At 36.3% G+C, this 20,123-nt stretch overlaps 1 protein-coding gene across 2 annotated transcripts; it reads left to right on the top strand.

Moving 5' to 3' along the window:
- The first annotated feature begins 51 nt into the window (after window positions 1-51).
- LOC123559744 (ATP-dependent RNA helicase me31b-like) lies at window positions 52-19,646 on the top strand. Of its 2 annotated transcripts, none has more exons than XM_053552333.1 (11): window positions 52-169; window positions 4,941-5,282; window positions 7,336-7,396; window positions 7,829-8,063; window positions 9,434-9,577; window positions 10,289-10,383; window positions 10,670-10,792; window positions 13,950-14,078; window positions 17,205-17,385; window positions 17,973-18,126; window positions 18,692-19,646. In XM_053552333.1, the coding sequence occupies exons 2-11, from the start codon at window positions 5,209-5,211 to the stop codon at window positions 18,849-18,851; spliced, it is 1,356 nt and encodes a 451-aa protein (XP_053408308.1). In that variant the 5' UTR covers window positions 52-169; window positions 4,941-5,208; the 3' UTR covers window positions 18,852-19,646. The 2 variants fall into 2 exon arrangements, with proteins under 2 accessions (XP_053408308.1, XP_053408309.1); XM_053552334.1 differs by lacking the exon at window positions 52-169 and adding an exon at window positions 463-485.
- Window positions 19,647-20,123: the final 477 nt, after the last annotated feature.

The raw sequence follows: 20,123 nt of genomic DNA, 5'->3' as shown, positions 1-20,123 counted from the left end.
AAGATTTTACTGAAATTTTGTATAAAATGAGTATTTTAAACTAAAATTATGATGACTGTAATAAAAATATTTGTATTAGTTATGATTAAATGAAAACTTCATTGTTTGTTTTTGATTTTCGAAGCGCCCCCAAACGGTACGAGACGTCTACTTCTAAAGTTGACATTTGGTGAGCGAATAAAATCTGCGTTCATCTGTAATTTCCTTGAGAAATTTACCTATCATGATCTATAGAACCCTAAAAGGACAATATTTCTGTATACTCTGAAAATATGAAAGTGGTATATTGAATGGGTCAAGCCGTATTTTATAGTTATTTTTTTTCCAGATTCGAGAGCTCTGGATGGTAGCTGTCACTTAGTTGTTGTAATTTTGGCAGAAATATTAAAAATTGGCCGGTTGCTGGCAAAATGTTTTGAATTTATATTCAGTTATGAAGACACATGAGCTGAATCCTTATCTTATTAATGAAAGTAAACACTGCTGTAAGTAATATTGCCTTGCGACTGAAATTTTACCCCACCCACCATCAAATTTGGTAGAGTTGGAATCAAAGATTTATTTCAGGTGACACCACTTTTCAGTTTGATTGACAGTAGAAGTGGAAATGGAAATTGTAAACAGTAATACGGTCATCTCTTAGGACTTTAATTTATGAATTGAGTACAGTATGTCAGCAGAAATTTGGGCTATAATTTCCAGAAAGGAAGTGTCTAGGGGTACAGATCCGTACCTCTAGAATATGATTCTAGAGGTACGGATCCATACCTATAGACAAGCCTGTTAGGGGTTTTCTAGAGGTACGGATCCGTACCTATAGACAAGCCTGTTAGGGGTTTTCTAGGGGTACGGACCTCCGTTTTTCTAGAGATTCAGGGTCATGTACATTTCAAATTTTGTTGAAAATGAAGAAAACAAATAACATTTCATCAGTATTCACCTTAAACTTGGATCTAAATGGTTTACAGATAAAAACGTTTATCCAGTTTGTTATATTTTCTTTCGGAACGTAAATAACTGAGGAACACCAAATAAATCACGAGGATTCGAAATGGCAGAAAAAAAAAGATATAAAGATTAAACAAAATAATCTTAAATATGTTGGGGAAAAAAAACTATTTTTAATTGATAATTAACCCTTCGTTTATGTGTATGTTTTTCACACATTTTGGTAGCCGTTATGATCGAGATACATGGGACGTTTTCACACAAACAGTTTCTATTACTTAATGTCGCTTAATTGATTATTAAACAATCAGTTCCGTGCCGATTATCATTATACCTTGTTAAATAACAAAATAAATTGGTGCATATTATATATAATGCCTAATTTATTTATTTATTTATTTTTTGCTGAATAATAGAATTCATTTAAGGGATAGAATTATTAATCTAGCTGTTATCAACAATTGTTTAACAACAAACTAATCGGCACGGAACAGTGTATTCATTTGGAGTTCCTCAGTTATTTAGGTTTTGAAAGAGAAGATAAACAATTGAGTGAACGCTGGTATCTGTAAACCAATTAGATCCAAGTTTTAAGTGAAGACTGGTTAAGACTTATTTGTTATTTCATTTTCAACAAAATTTAAGATATAAATAACCCTTAATCTCCAGAAAAAGGAGGTCCGTACCCCTAGAAAACCCCAAACAGGCGTGTCTAGATGTATGGATCCGTACCTCTAGAATCAGATTCTAGAGGTACGGATCCATACCCCTAGACACTTCCTTCCAGAAAATATCCACCCCCCTCATGTGGAAACAGTTTTTTTTTTAAAGAAAATTATCCCCTTCGGTCACGTCAAATATAGACCCCCTCCCCCGGTTTGTGAACTGCTTCCACATACCAGTAAGATACACGACCTCCTTCCCGCTAGACACCCTCTCCTGTTCCCTTTCTCTGTAAATAATTTACACCCCCATTTCCCCAAAAAACGTGTACTGCTCCGGTGGTTAGTGGGGTGTGTATTTTCTGGAATAGACTTATATATAATATATTTAGCACAGCCTGGGGGGATCCGTGTTACAATTTAAAGCTTGTTAATGTAATTTATGCGCTACAGTGAGGGGCATTGGGCCAAATTTTGACCTCATGATGCAGCTTGGCTTGAAAAAAACGCATGGATACTGGATTTTTAGCTCACTTGTCACAAAGTGACAAGGTGAGCTTTTGTGATCGCGCAGTGTCCGTCCGTCCGTCTGTCCGTCCGTAAACTTTTTGCTTGTGACCACTCTAGAGGTCACATTTTTCATGGGATCTTTATGAAAATTGGTTAGAATGTTCATCTTGATGATATCTAGGTCAAGTTCGAAACTGGGTCACGTGCGGTCAAGAACTAGGTCAGTAGGTCTAAAAATAGAAAAACCTTGTGACCACTCTAGAGGTCACATTTTTCATGGGATCTTCATGAAAGTTGGTCAGAATGTTCATCTTGATGATATCTAGGTCAAGTTCGAAACTGGGTCACGTGCAGTCAAAAACTAGGTCAGTAGGTCTAAAAATAGAAAAACCTTGTGACCACTCTAGAGGTCACATTTTTCATGGGATCTTCATGAAAGTTGGTCAGAATGTTCATCTTGATGATATCTAGGTCAAGTTCGAAACTGGGTCACGTGCGTTCAAAAACTAGGTCAGTAGGTCTAAAAATAGAAAAACCTTGTGACCACTCTAGAGGTCACATTTTTCATGGGATCTTCATGAAAGTTGGTCAGATTGTTCATCTTGATGATATCTAGGTCAGGTTCGAAACTGGGTCACGTGTGGTCAAAAACTACGTCAGTAGGTCTAAAAATAGAAAAACCTTGTGACCACTCTAGAGGTCACATTTTTCATGGGATCTTCATGAAAGTTGGTCAGAATGTTCATCTTGATGATATCTAGGTCAAGTTCGAAACTGGGTCACGTGGAGTCAAAAACTAGGTCAGTAGGTCTAAAAATAGAAAAACCTTGTGACCACTCTAGAGGTCACATTTTTCATGGATCTTTATGAAAGTTGGTCAGAATGTTCATCTTGATGATATCTAGGTCAAATTCGAAACTGGGTCACGTGCCTTCAGAAACTAGGTCAGTAGGTCTAAAAATACAAAAACCTTGTGACCACTCTAGAGGTCACATTTTTCATGGGATCTTCATGAAAGTTGGTCAGAATGTTCATCTTGATGATATCTAGGTCAAGTTCGAAACTGGGTCACGTGCGGTCAAAAACTAGGTCAGTAGGTCTAAAAATAGAAAAACCTTGTGACCACTCTAGAGGTCACATTTTTCATGGGATCTTCATGAAAGTTGGTCAGAATGTTCATCTTGATGATATCTAGGTCAAGTTCGAAACTGGGTGACGTGCGGTCAAAAACTAGGTCAGTAGGTCTAAAAATAGAAAAACCTTGTGACCACTCTAGAGGTCACATTTTTCTTGGGATCTTCATGAAAGTTGGTCAGAATGTTCATCTTGATGATATCTAGGTCAAATTCGAAACTGGGTCACGTGCCTTCAGAAACTAGGTCAGTAGGTCTAAAAATAGAAAAACCTTGTGACCACTCTAGAGGTCACATTTTTCATGGGATCTTCATGAAAGTTGGTCAGAATGTTCATCTTGATGATATCTAGGTCAAGTTCGAAACTGGGTCACGTGCGGTCAAAAACTAGGTCAGTAGGTCTAAAAATAGAAAAACCTTGTGACCACTCTAGAGGTCACATTTTTCATGGGATCTTCATGAAAGTTGGTCAGAATGTTCATCTTGATGATATCTAGGTCAAGTTCGAAACTGGGTCACGTGCGGTCAAAAACTAGGTCAGTAGGTCTAAAAATAGAAAAACCTTGTGACCACTCTAGAGGTCACATTTTTCATGGGATCTTCATGAAAGTTGGTCAGAATGTTCATCTTGATGATTTCTAGGTCAAGTTCGAAACTGGGTCACGTGCGGTCAAAAACTAGGTCAGTAGGTCTAAAAATAGAAAAACCTTGTGACCACTCTAGAGGTCACATTTTTCATGGGATCTTTATGAAAGTTGGTCAGAATGTTCATCTTGATGATATCTAGGTCAAGTTCGAAACTGGGTCACGTGCGGTCAAAAACTAGGTCAGTAGGTCTAAAAATAGAAAAACCTTGTGACCACTCTAGAGGTCACATTTTTCATGGGATCTTCATGAAAGTTGGTCAAAAACGATGTCATACTCAAAACTGGGTCATGTGGGAAGAGGTGAGCGATTCAGGACCATCATGGTCCTCTTGTTTATTGAAGGCAATAGTGTTTTTAAACACAGAAAAATATCACAGTATTTAATCTGTTTAATTACAAGATTGATCCCCAAAATTGGAGATATGTATTAGTTTCTGGGCTTGACAAACTCTAAAGTTTAATAGTATTTTATTGTATTTGTTCATATTAAAAAGCCTAAAGGCATTTAAACAATGAATTAATAAAAACACAAATAAGTAACATATTCAAATGGATTTGGCCATGAGTTATATCAACATCAGCAAACAGTCCATTCCACATGAAGTCAAATTAACAGATCTGTAAACAAAGTTACAACTCGTGTGTCTATGAATAACTTTTTAACTATGGACTTTGAATGAAAATACATTCAATATGTTTTAAAAGTAGTTAATTTATGATTGGAAAAGGGACCAAAAGAGATTGAGATAATCTGAGAAATAATAACTGTAAACAAGGTGACAAAATTAACTTTGAACTGAGATTAGATACACATCATCGATTCAATAGAAATAAGTTGTTTTAATGATAGAAAAATAACCGGAAATCTACAAAGAGGAAACTCTTTGAAAGATAGTCAACCTGCAGTGCAAGGTTCTAAGAGTGTTCACTCGTACGGCTGCAGTCTGTACTCGTCCTGCAATTCACCAAGATAAAAAAAAACAAAACATTTTTTATTGACAGTTTCATATTTGAAAGTCTTTTCTTTTTGTCTTTTTCAGATTAACCTCAGTTTTTATACTTCACCAGATATATTGATTGTTCAAATTGACAACAGATGTTGGATCTACACATATCAGACAAACAGTAAAATTCTTCCAAAATTGACTGTGTTCAGAGAGTTAATTGACAGTGTGTGTGTTTGTGTGTGTCGGACTGACTTTGAGATACAGTGCTGTTTCGTGGAGAAGCATTTGACTGCAGCGAACTGTGAAGTGGTAGTGTGTTAGGTGTGCAGCTGTGCTGCTGTAAGCAGAGTGAACAGTTACCATGGCTTCATTGAAGATGGATAATGCTGTCAACCATTCTAGTCCAGGGATGAATGATCTCAAGGGAGAAAATAAGTAAGTTGGGTAATTCTTGAATTTCTGCAGTGCTTTAATTATGGCATCAGAATTATCTCAAGGGAGGAAAAAGTAAGTTGGGTAACTTTTTAATTTTTAGCTCACCTGTCACAATGTGACAAGGTGAGCTTTTGTGATCACGCGGTGTCCTTTGTCCGTCCGTAAACTTTAGCTTGTGACCACTCTAGAGGTCACATGTTTCATGGGATCTTTATGAAAGTTGGTCAGAATGTTCATCTTGATGATATCTAGGTCAAGTTCGAAACTGGGTCACGTGCCTTTAAAAACTAGGTCAGTAGGTCTAAAAATAGAAAAACCTTGTGACCTCTCTAGAGGCGATATTTTTCACAAGATGTTCATGAAAATTGGTCAGAATGTTTACCTTGATGATATCTAGGTCAGGTTCGAAAGTGGGTCACGTGCCGTCAAAAACTAGGTCAGTTGGTCTAAAAATAGAAAAACCTTGCGACCTCTCTAGAGGCCATATATTTCACAAGATCTTCATGAAAATTGGTCAGAACATTCACATTGATGATATCTAGGTCAAGTTCGAAACTGGGTCACCTGCAGTCAAAAACTAGGTAAGTAGGTCAAATAATAGAAAAACCTTGTGACCTCTCTAAAGGCCATATTTTTCATGGGATCTGTATGGAAATTGGTCTGAATGTTCATCTTGATGATATCTAGGTCAAGTTCGAAACTGGGTCATGTGCGGTCAAAAACTAGGTCAGTAGGTCTAAAAATAGAAAAACCTTGTGACCTCTCAAGAGGCCATATATTTCATGAGATCTTCATGAAAATTGGTCAGAATGTTCACCTTGATAATATCTAGGTCAAGTTGGAAAGTGGGTCACATGCCGTCAAAAACTAGTTCAGTAGGTCAAATAATAGAAAAACCTTGTGACCTCTCTAGAGGCCATATTTTTCATGGGATCTGTATGAAAGTTGGTCTGAATGTTCATCTTGATGATATCTAGGTCAAGTTCGAAACTGGGTCACATGCGGTCAAAAACTAGGTCAGTAGGTCTAAAATTAGAAAAACCTTGTGACCTCTCTAGAGGCCATATATTTCATGAGATCTTCATGAAAATTGGTCAGAATGTTCACCTTGATGATATCTAGGTCAAGTTCGAAAGTGGGTCACGTGCCATCAAAAACTAGGTCAGTAGGTCAAATAATAGAAAAACCTTGTGACCTCTCTAGAGGCCATATTTTTCATGAGATCTTCATGAAAAGTGGTCAGAATTTTTATCTTGATAATATCTAGGTCAAGTTCAAAACTGGGTCACATGCGCTCAAAAACTAGGTCACTATGTCAAATAATAGAAAAAAGACGTCATACTCAAAACTGGGTCATGTGGGAAGAGGTGAGCGATTCAGGACCATCATGGTCCTCTTGTTGCTTTAATTATGGTGTCAGAATGATCGCAAGGGAGGAAATAAGTAAGTTGGGTAACTCTTTCATTTCTGCTTTAGTTATGGCGTCGGAATGATTGCGAGGGAGAAAATAAGTAAGTTGGGTAACTCTTTTATGTCTGCTTTCTGACGCCAGAACGATCTCAAGGGAGGAAATAAGTAAGTTTGGTAACTCTTTAATTTCTGCTTTAATTATGGTGTCAGAATGATCTCAAGGGAGAAAATAAGTAAGTTGGGTAACTCTTTAATTTCTGCTTTAATTATGGCGTCGGAATGATCTTGAGGAAGATAATAAGTAAGTTGGATAGCTTTTTAGTTTCTGCTTTAATTATGGTGTTTGAATAATCTCAGGGAGGAAATAAGTATGTTTGTTAACTCTTTATATTCTGCTCAAGTTATAGTGTCATTCTACTGATAAGTACATGTCATTAAAGCAAAATGTTCAAAAATGAAAGTATGTCTTGTGACTTTCTAGAATAGCTGAGGTCTATATGTATTTAGTATCATTTATACTTTTCATATTCTTCTGCTTTTGTGACATGGGAGGATGTAAAATGTGAAAGTGTTATTTTCAGTACCTAAGTGTAGGGTTTTTACTAGCAAACTCTGTTTTAAATTGTGTTTTACTTTATTCCAGTGATCAAGGTTGGAAGACAAAGTTAAAAGTCCCACCAAAGGACACCAGGATCAAAACTACAGTATGTATATAAATGCATGCTTTCTGCTCGTTTCATTATTCGTTGTTAAAAAGTGCTAAAGAGCTATTATGTAAAGTGAAAATTGAGTTAATAGAGAAAGTTTGAATGGACAATATTAATGATCTTAGATTTTAAGTTAGTACTCATTTTAGACAAAGGTAGTAAAAAAGGCAAATTTTAGAAACTCTGTTCAAATTGTTCTGTGGATTGTATTAGAACTTTGAGTCATGACATGATTCATTACTCTTAACCTCACCTTACAGTGAGATTTAATGAACATTGTCCTCGGAGCAAAATAACCATTAAGATAAGACAAGTTTACCTTTTATTTAACAGTTTTGATGAAATACTGAAGTAAAAGAAATTGAAGTTAAGGCTATGATGAACTTAAATTGAGAGGTATGATGTAAACCGAACTCTTATTTATTGCAGGATGTTACAAATACCAAAGGAAATGAGTTTGAGGACTTTTGTCTAAAGCGAGACTTGCTGATGGGAATCTTTGAAAAAGGATGGGAGTCACCATCACCTATACAGGAAGCCAGTATACCAATAGCACTGACAGGCAGGGATATTTTGGCTCGAGCCAAGAACGGCACAGGAAAGACGGGGGCTTATGCAATACCAATACTGGAGCGGGTTGATAATAGTAAAGATGAAGTACAAGGTACGAGTAATAAGAGGGACCGAGGACTGATAATAGTAATAGAGGGATAGGGGAGTTTGTGATAGTAAGGATTATGTAACACATGTAAGTATGTGATGCTTTTGTGTTAAGTTTTGCACCAGTCTCTGAGCAGATAATGTGGAATACTCTTTTGAAAGTACATTGGTATGTGGAGGAATTTTGTTGTAGTCTGACTCAAACACAAAGCCTTAGATTCTTAAACGTTTATGTAATTATGAAATCCAACTTGGAGATGGGACGACTTAAATGCACAGCTGTAATGGCCAAGGAATGTGCTGAGATTCTTTAATCATTGATTGTAGTAATGAATACTGACTCGGATGTGTGATGATAATGTACAATATTATACAAGTACTAAACTATTTTCGTGAACAATCAAGTATACTGTATGCCCAGTGATTTGAAGATTTGGCCTGCAAGGTTTGGAAGTAAATTATATTTTTATGCCCCCAGCATCTACTGATGTGGGAGGCATGTAGTGATTGTCCTGTCCGTCAGTTTGTTTGTTCGTCCGTCCATACGAGGTTAACCAAATGGGACCGTTTCGTCTAGTATCAATATCCCTTACTAGAATGACTTGATACTAATGCAGATGTAACCTGTGACCATTCCTTATCTTCAGACATCACCTGACCTCAGTTTGACTTTGACCTCATTTTGGACTTGGGCTGCTTTATATGGGCCATCTCTTGGTTAACTAAATGGGACCGTTTCGTCTAGCATCAGTACCCCTTACTAGAATGACTTGATACTAATGCCGATGTAACCTGTGACCATTCCTCATCTTCAGACATCACCTGACTTCAGTTTGACCTTGACCTTATTTTGGACTTAGGTTGCGTTATATGGGCCATCTCTTGGTTAACCAAATGGGACCGTTTCGTCTAGCATCAATACCCCTTACAAGAATGAATTGATACTAATACAGATGTAAACTGTGACCATTCTTCATCTTCAAACATCACCTGACCTCACTTTGACCTTGACCTCGTTTTGGACTTTGGTGCAAAATCTATCGACAAGGATGCCACTAGGGGCATCAAGTGTTTATTGAATGCAGCTCCTTGTTAGTATATTTTTTAGCGTTCAGAAGTTGTTTAGTTAACACAAATAAAAATACATTCTTTTTCACTAAGAAGGGGTGGTGCCTGCACCAGATTTTTTGGAGAAAGACAGCTTGGCATTTAGGCAAATGGGAAAGAAAAAATCTTACTTCAGGAGAAAATGGATGATTCGAAATTTTCTTAGAGCAAGGTACCTGTAAACAGGCCATGAAATATAAAAGAAAGCTTCGAAATATGAACTGTTGATAGTTATTAGATCACTGCATAATGTAAATGATGTTTCAGCTATGTGTGTAGTCCCTACAAGAGAATTGGCATTACAGACTAGTCAGATTCTGATAGAACTTTCCAAACATATTGGGGCCAAAGTTATGGTAACCACCGGTGGAACAAATTTAAAAGATGACATTATGCGACTATATGAGCCTGGTAAGTCTGACTAAGAGTAATGAAATGTTAGTTTAAAATGTTTCTTCCCTCAGCAGCTGTCTCTCGCATCCTGCGCAGGATGTCCCTTAGGGTAGCCTTCCAGTTATACTGTGGAAGTCAGGAGTTCTGTGAAGGTGTGTCCATGTGTGTGAAACAAGGCATGGAAGGTCACTTGGTGGCTGCCTCTCTAGTCACGGGCTCGAAAGTCTCCACATGACTCTGACCTGAACTGTGTTGGTGGGACATAAAAAAAATGCAACAATATCAATTGATAAAGAGAATTGGGATGTACTTTTGTGTCCCCAAAAATGTATGGTGATTGTGGGGGTGCACACTTTTACCCTTGTTCCTCCAAATTTTATTTTTTATATTTGAACTACAGTCATAAAACGTAGGATTGTGATTAAGCGTATGAAGTGTTGCACCTAGGGTTTTGTTTGTGATTTTACTCAACCACCCAGGGTTATGGCCCTTGAGTTGCAATTTATACTGAAATAGTTACGAAGTTACTGTTTCTTACTGTTAAATACATATGTAATAGTAAATGAAAATTAAATAATCTTGCACATTACATAGGACCTTTATCAGAAAATCTGCTGAAGTTTAATTTAAATGAAATGTTAACTAATGTAAAGAATCAGTGGAGAAAATACATAAAGCAGTCTACAGTTTGAACATTTAATCTTACTTTGTGAAATTGTTTCATTTCAGTACATGTTATAGTAGCAACACCAGGTAGAATACTTGATTTAATGAATAAAAACCTGGTCAAGATAAGTAAATGTGGCATCCTAGTGTTAGATGAGGTAAGTTCTTGTATGTTATACTTCCTTGTACAGATCAGGAAAGTTTTCATGTTTCTTGCCCATCTTTAATTAATCTAATTAACAGTATTTTCCCTTAAAGAATGCTGTTACATGCAGATTATTTTCACAAAAGTAATTTTATAAGTGTGAAGTGGAACTGTGAAATAGAGAAGAAATATTTGTTTTGAAAATAAGTTATGGTTGTTATCTTGTTAAAGGGAGGTAATCAGAAGATGTTAAACAGATTTAAATAAGCTTATATGTTTGATACTGTTTTTGTTTACAGGCCGATAAATTGTTATCTCAGGATTTTAAAGGAATGTTAGATAGTATCATTAGCCATCTTCCAAATGACAGACAGATCTTGTTGTACTCTGCTACATTTCCTCTCTCAGTCGAACAGTTCATGGTATGTAAAAACCTCGTAAACTGTTGAAAATATGTTTTTCTCATGAAAACAGAGGTTGTATGAGAATTTCATTGTTTTATTAGCTCACCTGTCACATAGTGACAAGGTGAGCTTTTGTGATCACCCTTCGTCCGTCGTCAGTCCGTGCGTGCGTCAACAATTTCTTGTCTGCACGTTAGTGGTTTCATTTATGATTTTATTTTAACCAAACTTGCACACAACTTGTATCACCATAAGATCTCGGTTCCTTTCTTGAACTGGCCAGATCCCATTATGGGTTCCAGAGTTATGGCCCCTGAAAGGGCCAAAATCAGCTATTTTGACCTTGTCTGCACAATAGCAGCTTCATTTATGATTTGATTTTTACCAAACTGGCACACAACTTGTATCACCATAAGATCTTGGTTCCTTTCTTGAACTGGCCAGATTCCATTATGGATTCCAGAGTTATGGCCGGTGAAAGGGCCAGAATTAGCTATTTTGACCTTGTCTGCACAATAGCAGCTTCATTTATGATTTGAACCCGCCCGCTTAGCTCAGTAGGTAAGAGCGTTGGTCTACGGATCGCGGGGTCGCGAGTTTGATCCTCGGGCGGGGCTTATGTTCTCCGTGACTATTTGATAAACGACATTGTGTCTGAAATCATTAGTCCTCCACCTCTGATCATTCATGTGGGGAAGTTGGCAGTTACTTGCGGAGAACAGGTTTGTACTGGTACAAAATCCAGGAAAACTGGTTAGGTTAACTGCCCGCCGTTACATGACTGAAATTCTGTTGAAAAACGGCGTTAAACCCAAACCAAACAAACAAAACAAATTTATGATTTGATTTTAACCAGACATGCACACAACTTGTATCACTATAAGGTCTTGGTTCCTTTCTTGAACTAGCTAGATTCCTTTATGGGTTCCTGAGTTATGGCTCCTGAAAGGGCCAGAATTAGCTCTTTAGACCTTGTCTGCACAATAGCAGCTTCATTTATGATTTGAATTTAATCAAACTTGCACAAAACTTGTGTTGCCATAAGATCTCAGTTCCTTTATTGAACCGGCCAGATCCCATAATGGGTTCCAGAGTTATGGCCCCTGAAAAGGCCAGAATTAGCTATTTTGACCTTGTCTGCACAATAGCAACTTCATTTATGATTTGATTTTAACCAAACTTGCACACAACTTGTACCACCACAAGATCTTGGTTCCTTTCTTGAACTGGCCAGATTTCTTCATGGGTTCCAGAGTTATGGGCCCTGAAATGTCCAAAATTGGCTATTTTGGCTTTTGCAGCCATATAGAGACTTCATTTATGGGTTTTTTTTTATACAGACTTCCAAAATATCTTCAACAACAATAAATCTTGGATTCCATGACAAATCAGATCCAGTTGTAGATTATTTTATATCGTATTACCTCCCCTGATTGTAGTCAAAATGGATTTATATCAGTAAGTACTTATAGAACTTATTTGAAATTTCATTATTGTCATTAGTTGGACTGAGCCAATCAGGGTAGATAACTATGGACTGATTTTATGTCAAATTACCTCCCTTTATTTCAAATTAAAATGGGTATATCTCCGTAACTAATGAAGATACTGATCTGAAATTTCATTTATGTCAACAGATTTATTTGGCAGATCCTTCTTTTGTTCACTTACAACAGTTTTCTTTTTAATTACTTCCCTTTTACGTTACTATAAATAGCTTATTTTTAGTAACTTTTTTATTATTGGCCGTAGAGAAAAACCGAGACCACTTTCCTGTGGTACAACATGGATGGTACCTCCAATTTTTAGGTGTATTTTGACATATCTGTACCTTGTAAGAATTTTTTTTTCTTTTTGGTTAAATTTCTTTCCTTTGTTGTTCCTGTCCTTTGGACTTGGATATTTTTTCTGAGGACCTTCTTGTCCTCAAGTGCAATGATAACAGGTGAGCGATATAGGGCCATCATGGCCCTCTTGTATCCATTAGTTCTTTCACAATTAAGTTTGTATATTGTTTATAACCTAGTAATGGGTCATTTCTGTCACTTAATAGTGTTGATAATTTTCTTCACGATCTCAGTTACTTACTGTAAATTGATTATCATTCGTGTTTATTGGAGAGCAGCGTTGTACATGTTTATAGGATTTTGCAGATCATAAGTGTTTATGTTTTAGGACATGATTCAGATAAATATTCCAGAATATGTTAAAATCATGAATGGCATTATTGGCGATGTTAAACGAAAATTAAACTGCCAGTCTACAGTATCTTCTGTGAAACATGCGAGGTTTAAATATGGACATTGCATGCAAACTGTTTTGACAATACTGTCAGCAAAATGTAAGTCAACCGGTGTCTTAAACCTGAATAAAACAAAGTGTAGGTCAACCAGTGTCTTAAACCTGAATAAAACAAAATGTAGGTCAACCGGTGTCTTAAACCTGAATAAAACAAAATGTAAGTCAACCGGTGTCTTAAACCTGAATAAAACAAAATGTAGGTCAACCAGTGTCTTAAACCTGAATAAAACAAAGTGTAGGTCAACCAGTGTCTTAAACCTGAATAAAACAAAGTGTAGGTCAACCAGTGTCTTAAACCTGAATAAAACAAAGTGTAGGTCAACCGGTGTCTTAAACCTGAATAAAACAAAATGTAAGTCAACCGGTGTCTTAAACCTGAATAAAACAAAATGTAAGTCAACCGGTGTCTTAAACCTGAATAAAACAAAATGTAAGTCAACCGGTGTCTTAAACCTGAATAAAACAAAATGTAGGTCAACCGGTGTCTTAAACCTGAATAAAACAAAATGTAGGTCAACCGGTGTCTTAAACCTGAATAAAACAAAGTGTAGGTCAACCGGTGTCTTAAACCTGAATAAAACAAAGTGTAGGTCAACCGGTGTCTTAAACCTGAATAAAACAAAGTGTAGGTCAACCGGTGTCTTAAACCTGAATAAAACAAAGTGTAGGTCAACCGGTGTCTTAAACCTGAATAAAACAAAATGTACGTCAACCGGTGTCTTAAACCTGAATAAAACAAAGTGTAGGTCAACCAGTGTCTTAAACCTGAATAAAACAAAATGTAGGTCAACCAGTGTCTTAAACCTGAATAAAGCAAAATATAGGTCAACCATTGTATTTAACCAAATTAAAACAACTATATTGCTGTTTACAGAAAAGGTACCTTCACAGTCCGTATGAGATTAACCTGATGGACGAGTTGACGCTGAAAGGTGTTACACAGTACTATGCTTTTGTGCAAGAAAAACAGAAAGTACATTGTTTAAATACACTGTTCTCAAAGGTATGTATATACTGTGCTGTCCATTAACAGTTCAAGTACCAGCATCAGATAGCAGTTTGTCCCAAGAAGTAATTCAAACAGTTTGAAACCAGATTGAACATCAGTAGATACCATTGCGTATGTAGCTAGCGATTATATTATTGAGCAATATGTAGAAGATAGTATTGCATTTATTAGCCCACCATCATCAGATGGTGGGCTATTCAAATCACTCTGCGTCCGTGGTCCGGCGTCCTTCCGTCCGTCCGTCCTTCCGTTAACAATTTCTCGTTATCGCATCTCCTCAGAAACTACCAGGGGGATTTTGACCAAACTTTGTCAGAATGATGTATTGGTACCCTAGTTGTGTCCCCCTGAAAATCAGAATGGTTCAACAAATTTTTAGTAAGTTGTGGCCCTTTGTTTATTTCTATAATTTACATAGATTTATATAGGGAAAAACTTTGAAAACCTTCTTGGCCAAAACCACAGAGCCTAGAGCTTTGGTATTTGGCATGAAGCATCATCTAGTGGTCCTCTACAAAGATGATTGAAATTATTTCCCTGGGGTCTAATATGGCCCCGCCCGTGGGTCACATGGTTTATATAGACTTACATAGGAAAAAACTTTGAAAAACCTCTTGTCCAAAACCACAGGGCCGGCTTTGATATTTTGTATGTGACATCATCTAGTGGTCTTCTACTAAGATTGTTCAAATTATCCCCCTAGGGTCAAATATGGCCCCGCCCCGGGGGTCACATAGTTTACATAGACTTATATAGGGAAAAACTTTGAAAATCTTCTTGTCCAAACCACAAAGCCTAGGGCTTTGATATTGTAATGTAGCATCGCCTGGTTGTTCTCTACAAAGTTTGTTAAAATTATCCCCCTAGGGTCAAATATGGCCCCGCCCTGGGGTCACATGGTTCATATAGACTTATATAGGGAAAAGCTTTTAAAAACTTCTTGTCAATAACCTACAACATTCAAATTTGGACCACATGTATGGTTTTGAGTGGCAAGATGAACCTTGACTGAGTTGACCTTGATTTTGACCTTGTGACCTACTTTCACATTTCTGTAGCTACAACCTTCAAATTTGGACCACATGCATAGTTTTGTGCACTGATATAAACTTTGACCTTGACATTGACCTAGTGACCTACTTTCACATTTTTGAAGGTACAGGCTTCAAATTTGGACCACATGCATAATTTCGTGTTCCGAAATGAAATTTGACATTGATTTTGACCCAGTGACCTACTTTCACATTTCTCAAGCTACAGCCTTCAAATTTGGACCACATGCATGGTTTTATGTACCGAAACAAACTTTAACCTTTACATTGACCTAGTGACCTACTTTCACATTTTTGAAGGTACAGGCTTCAAATTTGGACCACATGCATAGTTCTGTATTCCAAAATAAAATTTGACCTTGATTTTGACCTAGTGACCTACTTTCACATTTCTCAAGCTACAGCCTTCAAATTTGGACCACTTGCATAGTTTTGTGTACCGAAATGAACTTTGACCTTAAGATTGACCTAGTGACCTACTTTCACATTTCTGTAGTTTACAGGCTTCAAATTTAGACCACATGCTGGTTTTGTTACCGAAACAAACTTGACCTTTACATTGACCTAGTGACCTACTTTCACATTTCTCACGCTACAAGCCTTCAAATTTTGACCACTTGCATAGTTTTGTGTACCGAAATTAACTTTGACCTTAAGATTGACCTAGTGACCTACTTTCACATTTCTGTAGCTACAGGCTTCAAATTTAGACCACATGAATAGGATTGTATACCAAAACAAACTTTGACCTTTACATTGACCTAGTGACCTACTTTCACATTTTTGAAGGTACAGGCTTCAATTTTGGACTACATGCATAGATTTGTTTCTGAAGTGAAATTTGACCTTGATTTTGACTTAGTGACCTACTTTCACATTTCTCAAGCTACAGCCTTTAAATTTGGACCACTTGCATAGTTTTGTGTACCGAATTAAACTTTGACCTTAAGATTGATCTTGTGACCTACTTTCACATTTCTCAACTACAGCTTTCAAATTTTGGACCACATGCACAGTGTTGTGTACGGAAATGAAATTTGCCCCTTGAGCTAGTCATAAGTCTTGAAATTGGAACACTCAAAAATGGCACATTGGTGGGCGCCAAGATCACTCTGTGATCTCTTGTATTCAATTAAAATGTATTGTGCATGAGCGGCTCACAGAAATCTAACAGTTATATTAATAGGTAACAAAAACAATCAAGAAAATAGTTCAGTATAAGACAAAATTTTTTATCTGCTTTTGCTCAGTATGCATGTGGAATGTATCACCTGCTATAAACACATTCTGATTTATTTTTAGTGACATAGAGTTAATTGACAGTAGGGCTGTCATCGATAGAAACGATATCGATGTATCAACGATATTTTTTTGTCAAACGATTATCGATTCCCATTTTCAAAAATCGTATTTACAGAGAGAAAAAAACTATCCGATAAATATCAGACCCTCTAAAACTATTAAGTTCACAAATTTGGTAAATTTGGATATATGCAAAAGAGAAGTAAAGGGCAAAATAAAATGAAAGTTTTTAATTTTTTTTTATTTCTTTATTTCATAAATAAAAATACAACACAATAAAACAGTAATATGAAAAATAGGCAATAAAACTAAAAATAGCATTTACAGGAAGGTATATAGTATGCATACGAACAAACAGATAGTTAATCTAACTTAATAATCGATATATCGATGTATCGTCGATATTTGTCTTCTGATATATCGGTATCGTCGATATGCCTAAGACCCAATCAATGACAGCCCTAATTGACAGGGGTATAGGATTACAGAGAATATCCTACAAACCCAGCAAGTGTTGATTGTTGCACTAGTAAGCAAAATGAAGCTTTTATTTACTGAACATTTTTGAAAGCATTGATTAAATTGGATGAAAACATTTTTTTTTCTGAATGTTTTTAATTGTATTTGCAGAACTTGATAGGCAAATATTTGCAGTACTTTTGCAGAGCAGTTTCTGCTGCACCACTGCATTTATTTCACCTTCAGATGTTATCTGGACAGTAAACTGAAGTAAAAAATAAAACATTGTTCTTGTGTATTATTTCAGTTGCAAATAAACCAGTCTATTATATTCTGCAACTCTACTCAGCGTGTTGAGCTTCTTGCCAAAAAGATAACGGAGTTAGGGTATTCGTGTTTCTATATCCACGCTAGAATGAACCAGCAGCATAGGAATAGAGTGTTCCATGACTTCAGACAGGGACTGTGCAGAAATCTTGTCTGCTCAGGTGAGGTACCCTAAATGGTTGATAAATACAACTTGTGTGTCACCATTAAAGTTCTATAACCTTTCTGGAAATAGCACTTCCTAAGTCTCCATAAAACAATTATTTTGATGCAAAACCACAGAACTTTACATAATTGTTTATGCCCATTCACATCATTTTAATCTTTGAAATACAGAAAACAGTTTATGGTACTTTATTATACATATTTTTAACAAGATTTGTAGATAACTACAAACCAGCTGTATAAGACAACTGTAATTTCTGAAGTGAACATGTATTTAGTAATTTCTATCCAGTTCCTCAAGGAGTAATTTTGACGTCAAAAATGGAAAAGTGTTGCAGTCATAAAGATAAAGTTGCTGGATATTGCCTGTGGAAGGCATATAATTTGAATATCTTTGAAGTTCACCATGCCCTCAGTCACGGTGCTGTTTTAAGCAATAGGAAATGTAATTTATACAGTACTGAAAATTGTTTAATCTGCATTTCATTTAGGCCCTGATGTACTTTTGTTTCATTCCTTAGGATATGTTTGCCAGATATACTGTCATTCATGCAATACATATATTGATGTGGTATCTTTGCAGATTTGTTTACCAGAGGTATAGATATCCAAGCAGTAAATGTTGTGATCAATTTCGACTTCCCGAAGCATGCAGAGACATATCTCCATAGGATTGGTAGATCTGGAAGATACGGTCACCTTGGTGTAGCCATCAACCTCATTACATATGACGACAGGTAAATCAAGATGAGAAAGTCTTTTTACTAACATTTTATGTTTTACAATAGAATTTCAGTGGTAAATTGCAGTTAGTAAAGCTACCAGTGTTTCTTGATTCCTTATCAATACAAATTGTTCTCTAGAATTAATTTGCAACTTCACTCATAATTTGATTGAGCCCGCCCACTTAGCTCAGTAGGTAGAGGGCAGTTCTATGGATTGCAGGGTCGTGAGTTTGATACTAGGGCGAGGCGTTTGTTCTCTGTGACAGTTTGATAAAAGATATTTTGTTTGAAATCATTCATCCTCCACCGCTGATTCATGTGGAGAAGTTGACAGTTACTTGCGCAGAACAGGTTTGTACGGGTACAGAATATAGGAACACTAGTTAGGTTAACTGCCCGCCTTTACATAGCTGAAATACTCGTGAAAAACGACCTTAAAACCAAAACAAACATAATTTAACTGCTGTTACTGTATTAGACACTGATATTTTATAACAAGATTTTATTGAAACATACAGGAGAGATTTGAGGTTTAGCAGAAGGTATATGTAATATATTGTTTGACTTTTTTCCCCAGATTTTCACTACACAAGATAGAGAGTGAACTTGGTACTGAGATTAAACCCATACCTAAAAACATTGACAAAGCTCTCTATGTTGCTGAGTATCATACAGAACCAGACATGGATGACGATGACCACCCTCAAAAAACAGCTAATGGTGCACCCAAAGGCTAAGCAGCACAGTCTTGGGGATCTTTCGACTGAAGTCCCGAGGTTGATAACAACTATCTGTTCTGTTTAGTGCTAGATAATGGAAGTATTTTTGTGTGAATGTGTGTAAAAATAGTGTACATACAGCAGCGGGTCAAAGGATTTCTGAATTGGTGCACATTTCAGGAAGAAATTTTTACACCTGTTCTGTGATGGAGAAGTCACCAAATGTACTAAATTTTGAACTCTCAAACTTCAAAAGAATAATTTTTCTGTTGTAATGCAAAAGAGCTCAAAACAAATGTGAAGTCGGGTTGCCAAAATTTTGTATAAGTGAAAGGTTTTAATATATCTGTACTTCTGTTTTGTAAATTGTTAGTTTTTGTAATGGCAATGAAAAAGAACATTTTTAATTTTGAAGAACTTGTTTTAGAGTTTTTGAAGAAGAAAAATAGTTGAAGATCAAAAATATACTTCTGTCTGTCTACTGTAACATGTGGGTCTAAGAAAAGCAAACTTTTTGTTAAGAGTGTCCCACATTTAGCAATGTAAGTTATTTAATACTGGAACCATATGGAATGGTGAATGTTTCACTCTTTTTATATTATAATACATGTTTCTGGTTCCATCCAGGTGCCCGTCCATTCCTGAAGCAATGCTGGAGGGTTACCTAGGGTTTTCCTCCTCCATCAAAAGCTGGAAAAGTCACCATATGGCTCAGTTGTCAACATGACACTACAGCCAACAAAAACAATGAACAGGTTTTGTGTAATTCAGTATGGTGTAAAAGGTGGGGGGGGGGGGGGGGGGGAATCTACAAAGAGTAAATTTTGAGCACTAGAACAGTATCTTATATCCTATTGTTACACTAGACAGGCTAATTAGACTTATAGAAACATTAAGGATGTCAGTTGGAATATTGTGATGATATGCAAATATGTATTATACAAATAAGCTTTGTGTAGGTCATGTTAGAACTTGCGATTTTTTTCCCGTAAAAATGATTGACAGTCCATTCTTTGCAAATTTGAAGATTGACATGTTGATAGTTTTTGTGAAGTTGTCTTTGCACTGTTTGCAAGTCTTGGATAAGCTCTGCAAAATTCTAAACTTAAAGTTACCTTTTAAGTAAAAAATATTACTGAATGCAGAGTCATTTGATCCATAAAATGCCAAGTGGCTATATTCTATGAGAATTGAAACCAAAACAACTCCTTTATGTCATTAAAGTTTTTCCAGCAATGCAAAGGAGATTTTTTTTTCATCCACAAAGAATTGGAGAATGGGTATTTGAAT

This window comes from Mercenaria mercenaria, chromosome 10, assembly GCF_021730395.1.
Source record: "Mercenaria mercenaria strain notata chromosome 10, MADL_Memer_1, whole genome shotgun sequence".
Taxonomy (NCBI): Eukaryota; Metazoa; Mollusca; class Bivalvia; order Venerida; family Veneridae; genus Mercenaria; species Mercenaria mercenaria.
This window is presented reverse-complemented; position numbering and strand designations above follow the sequence as displayed.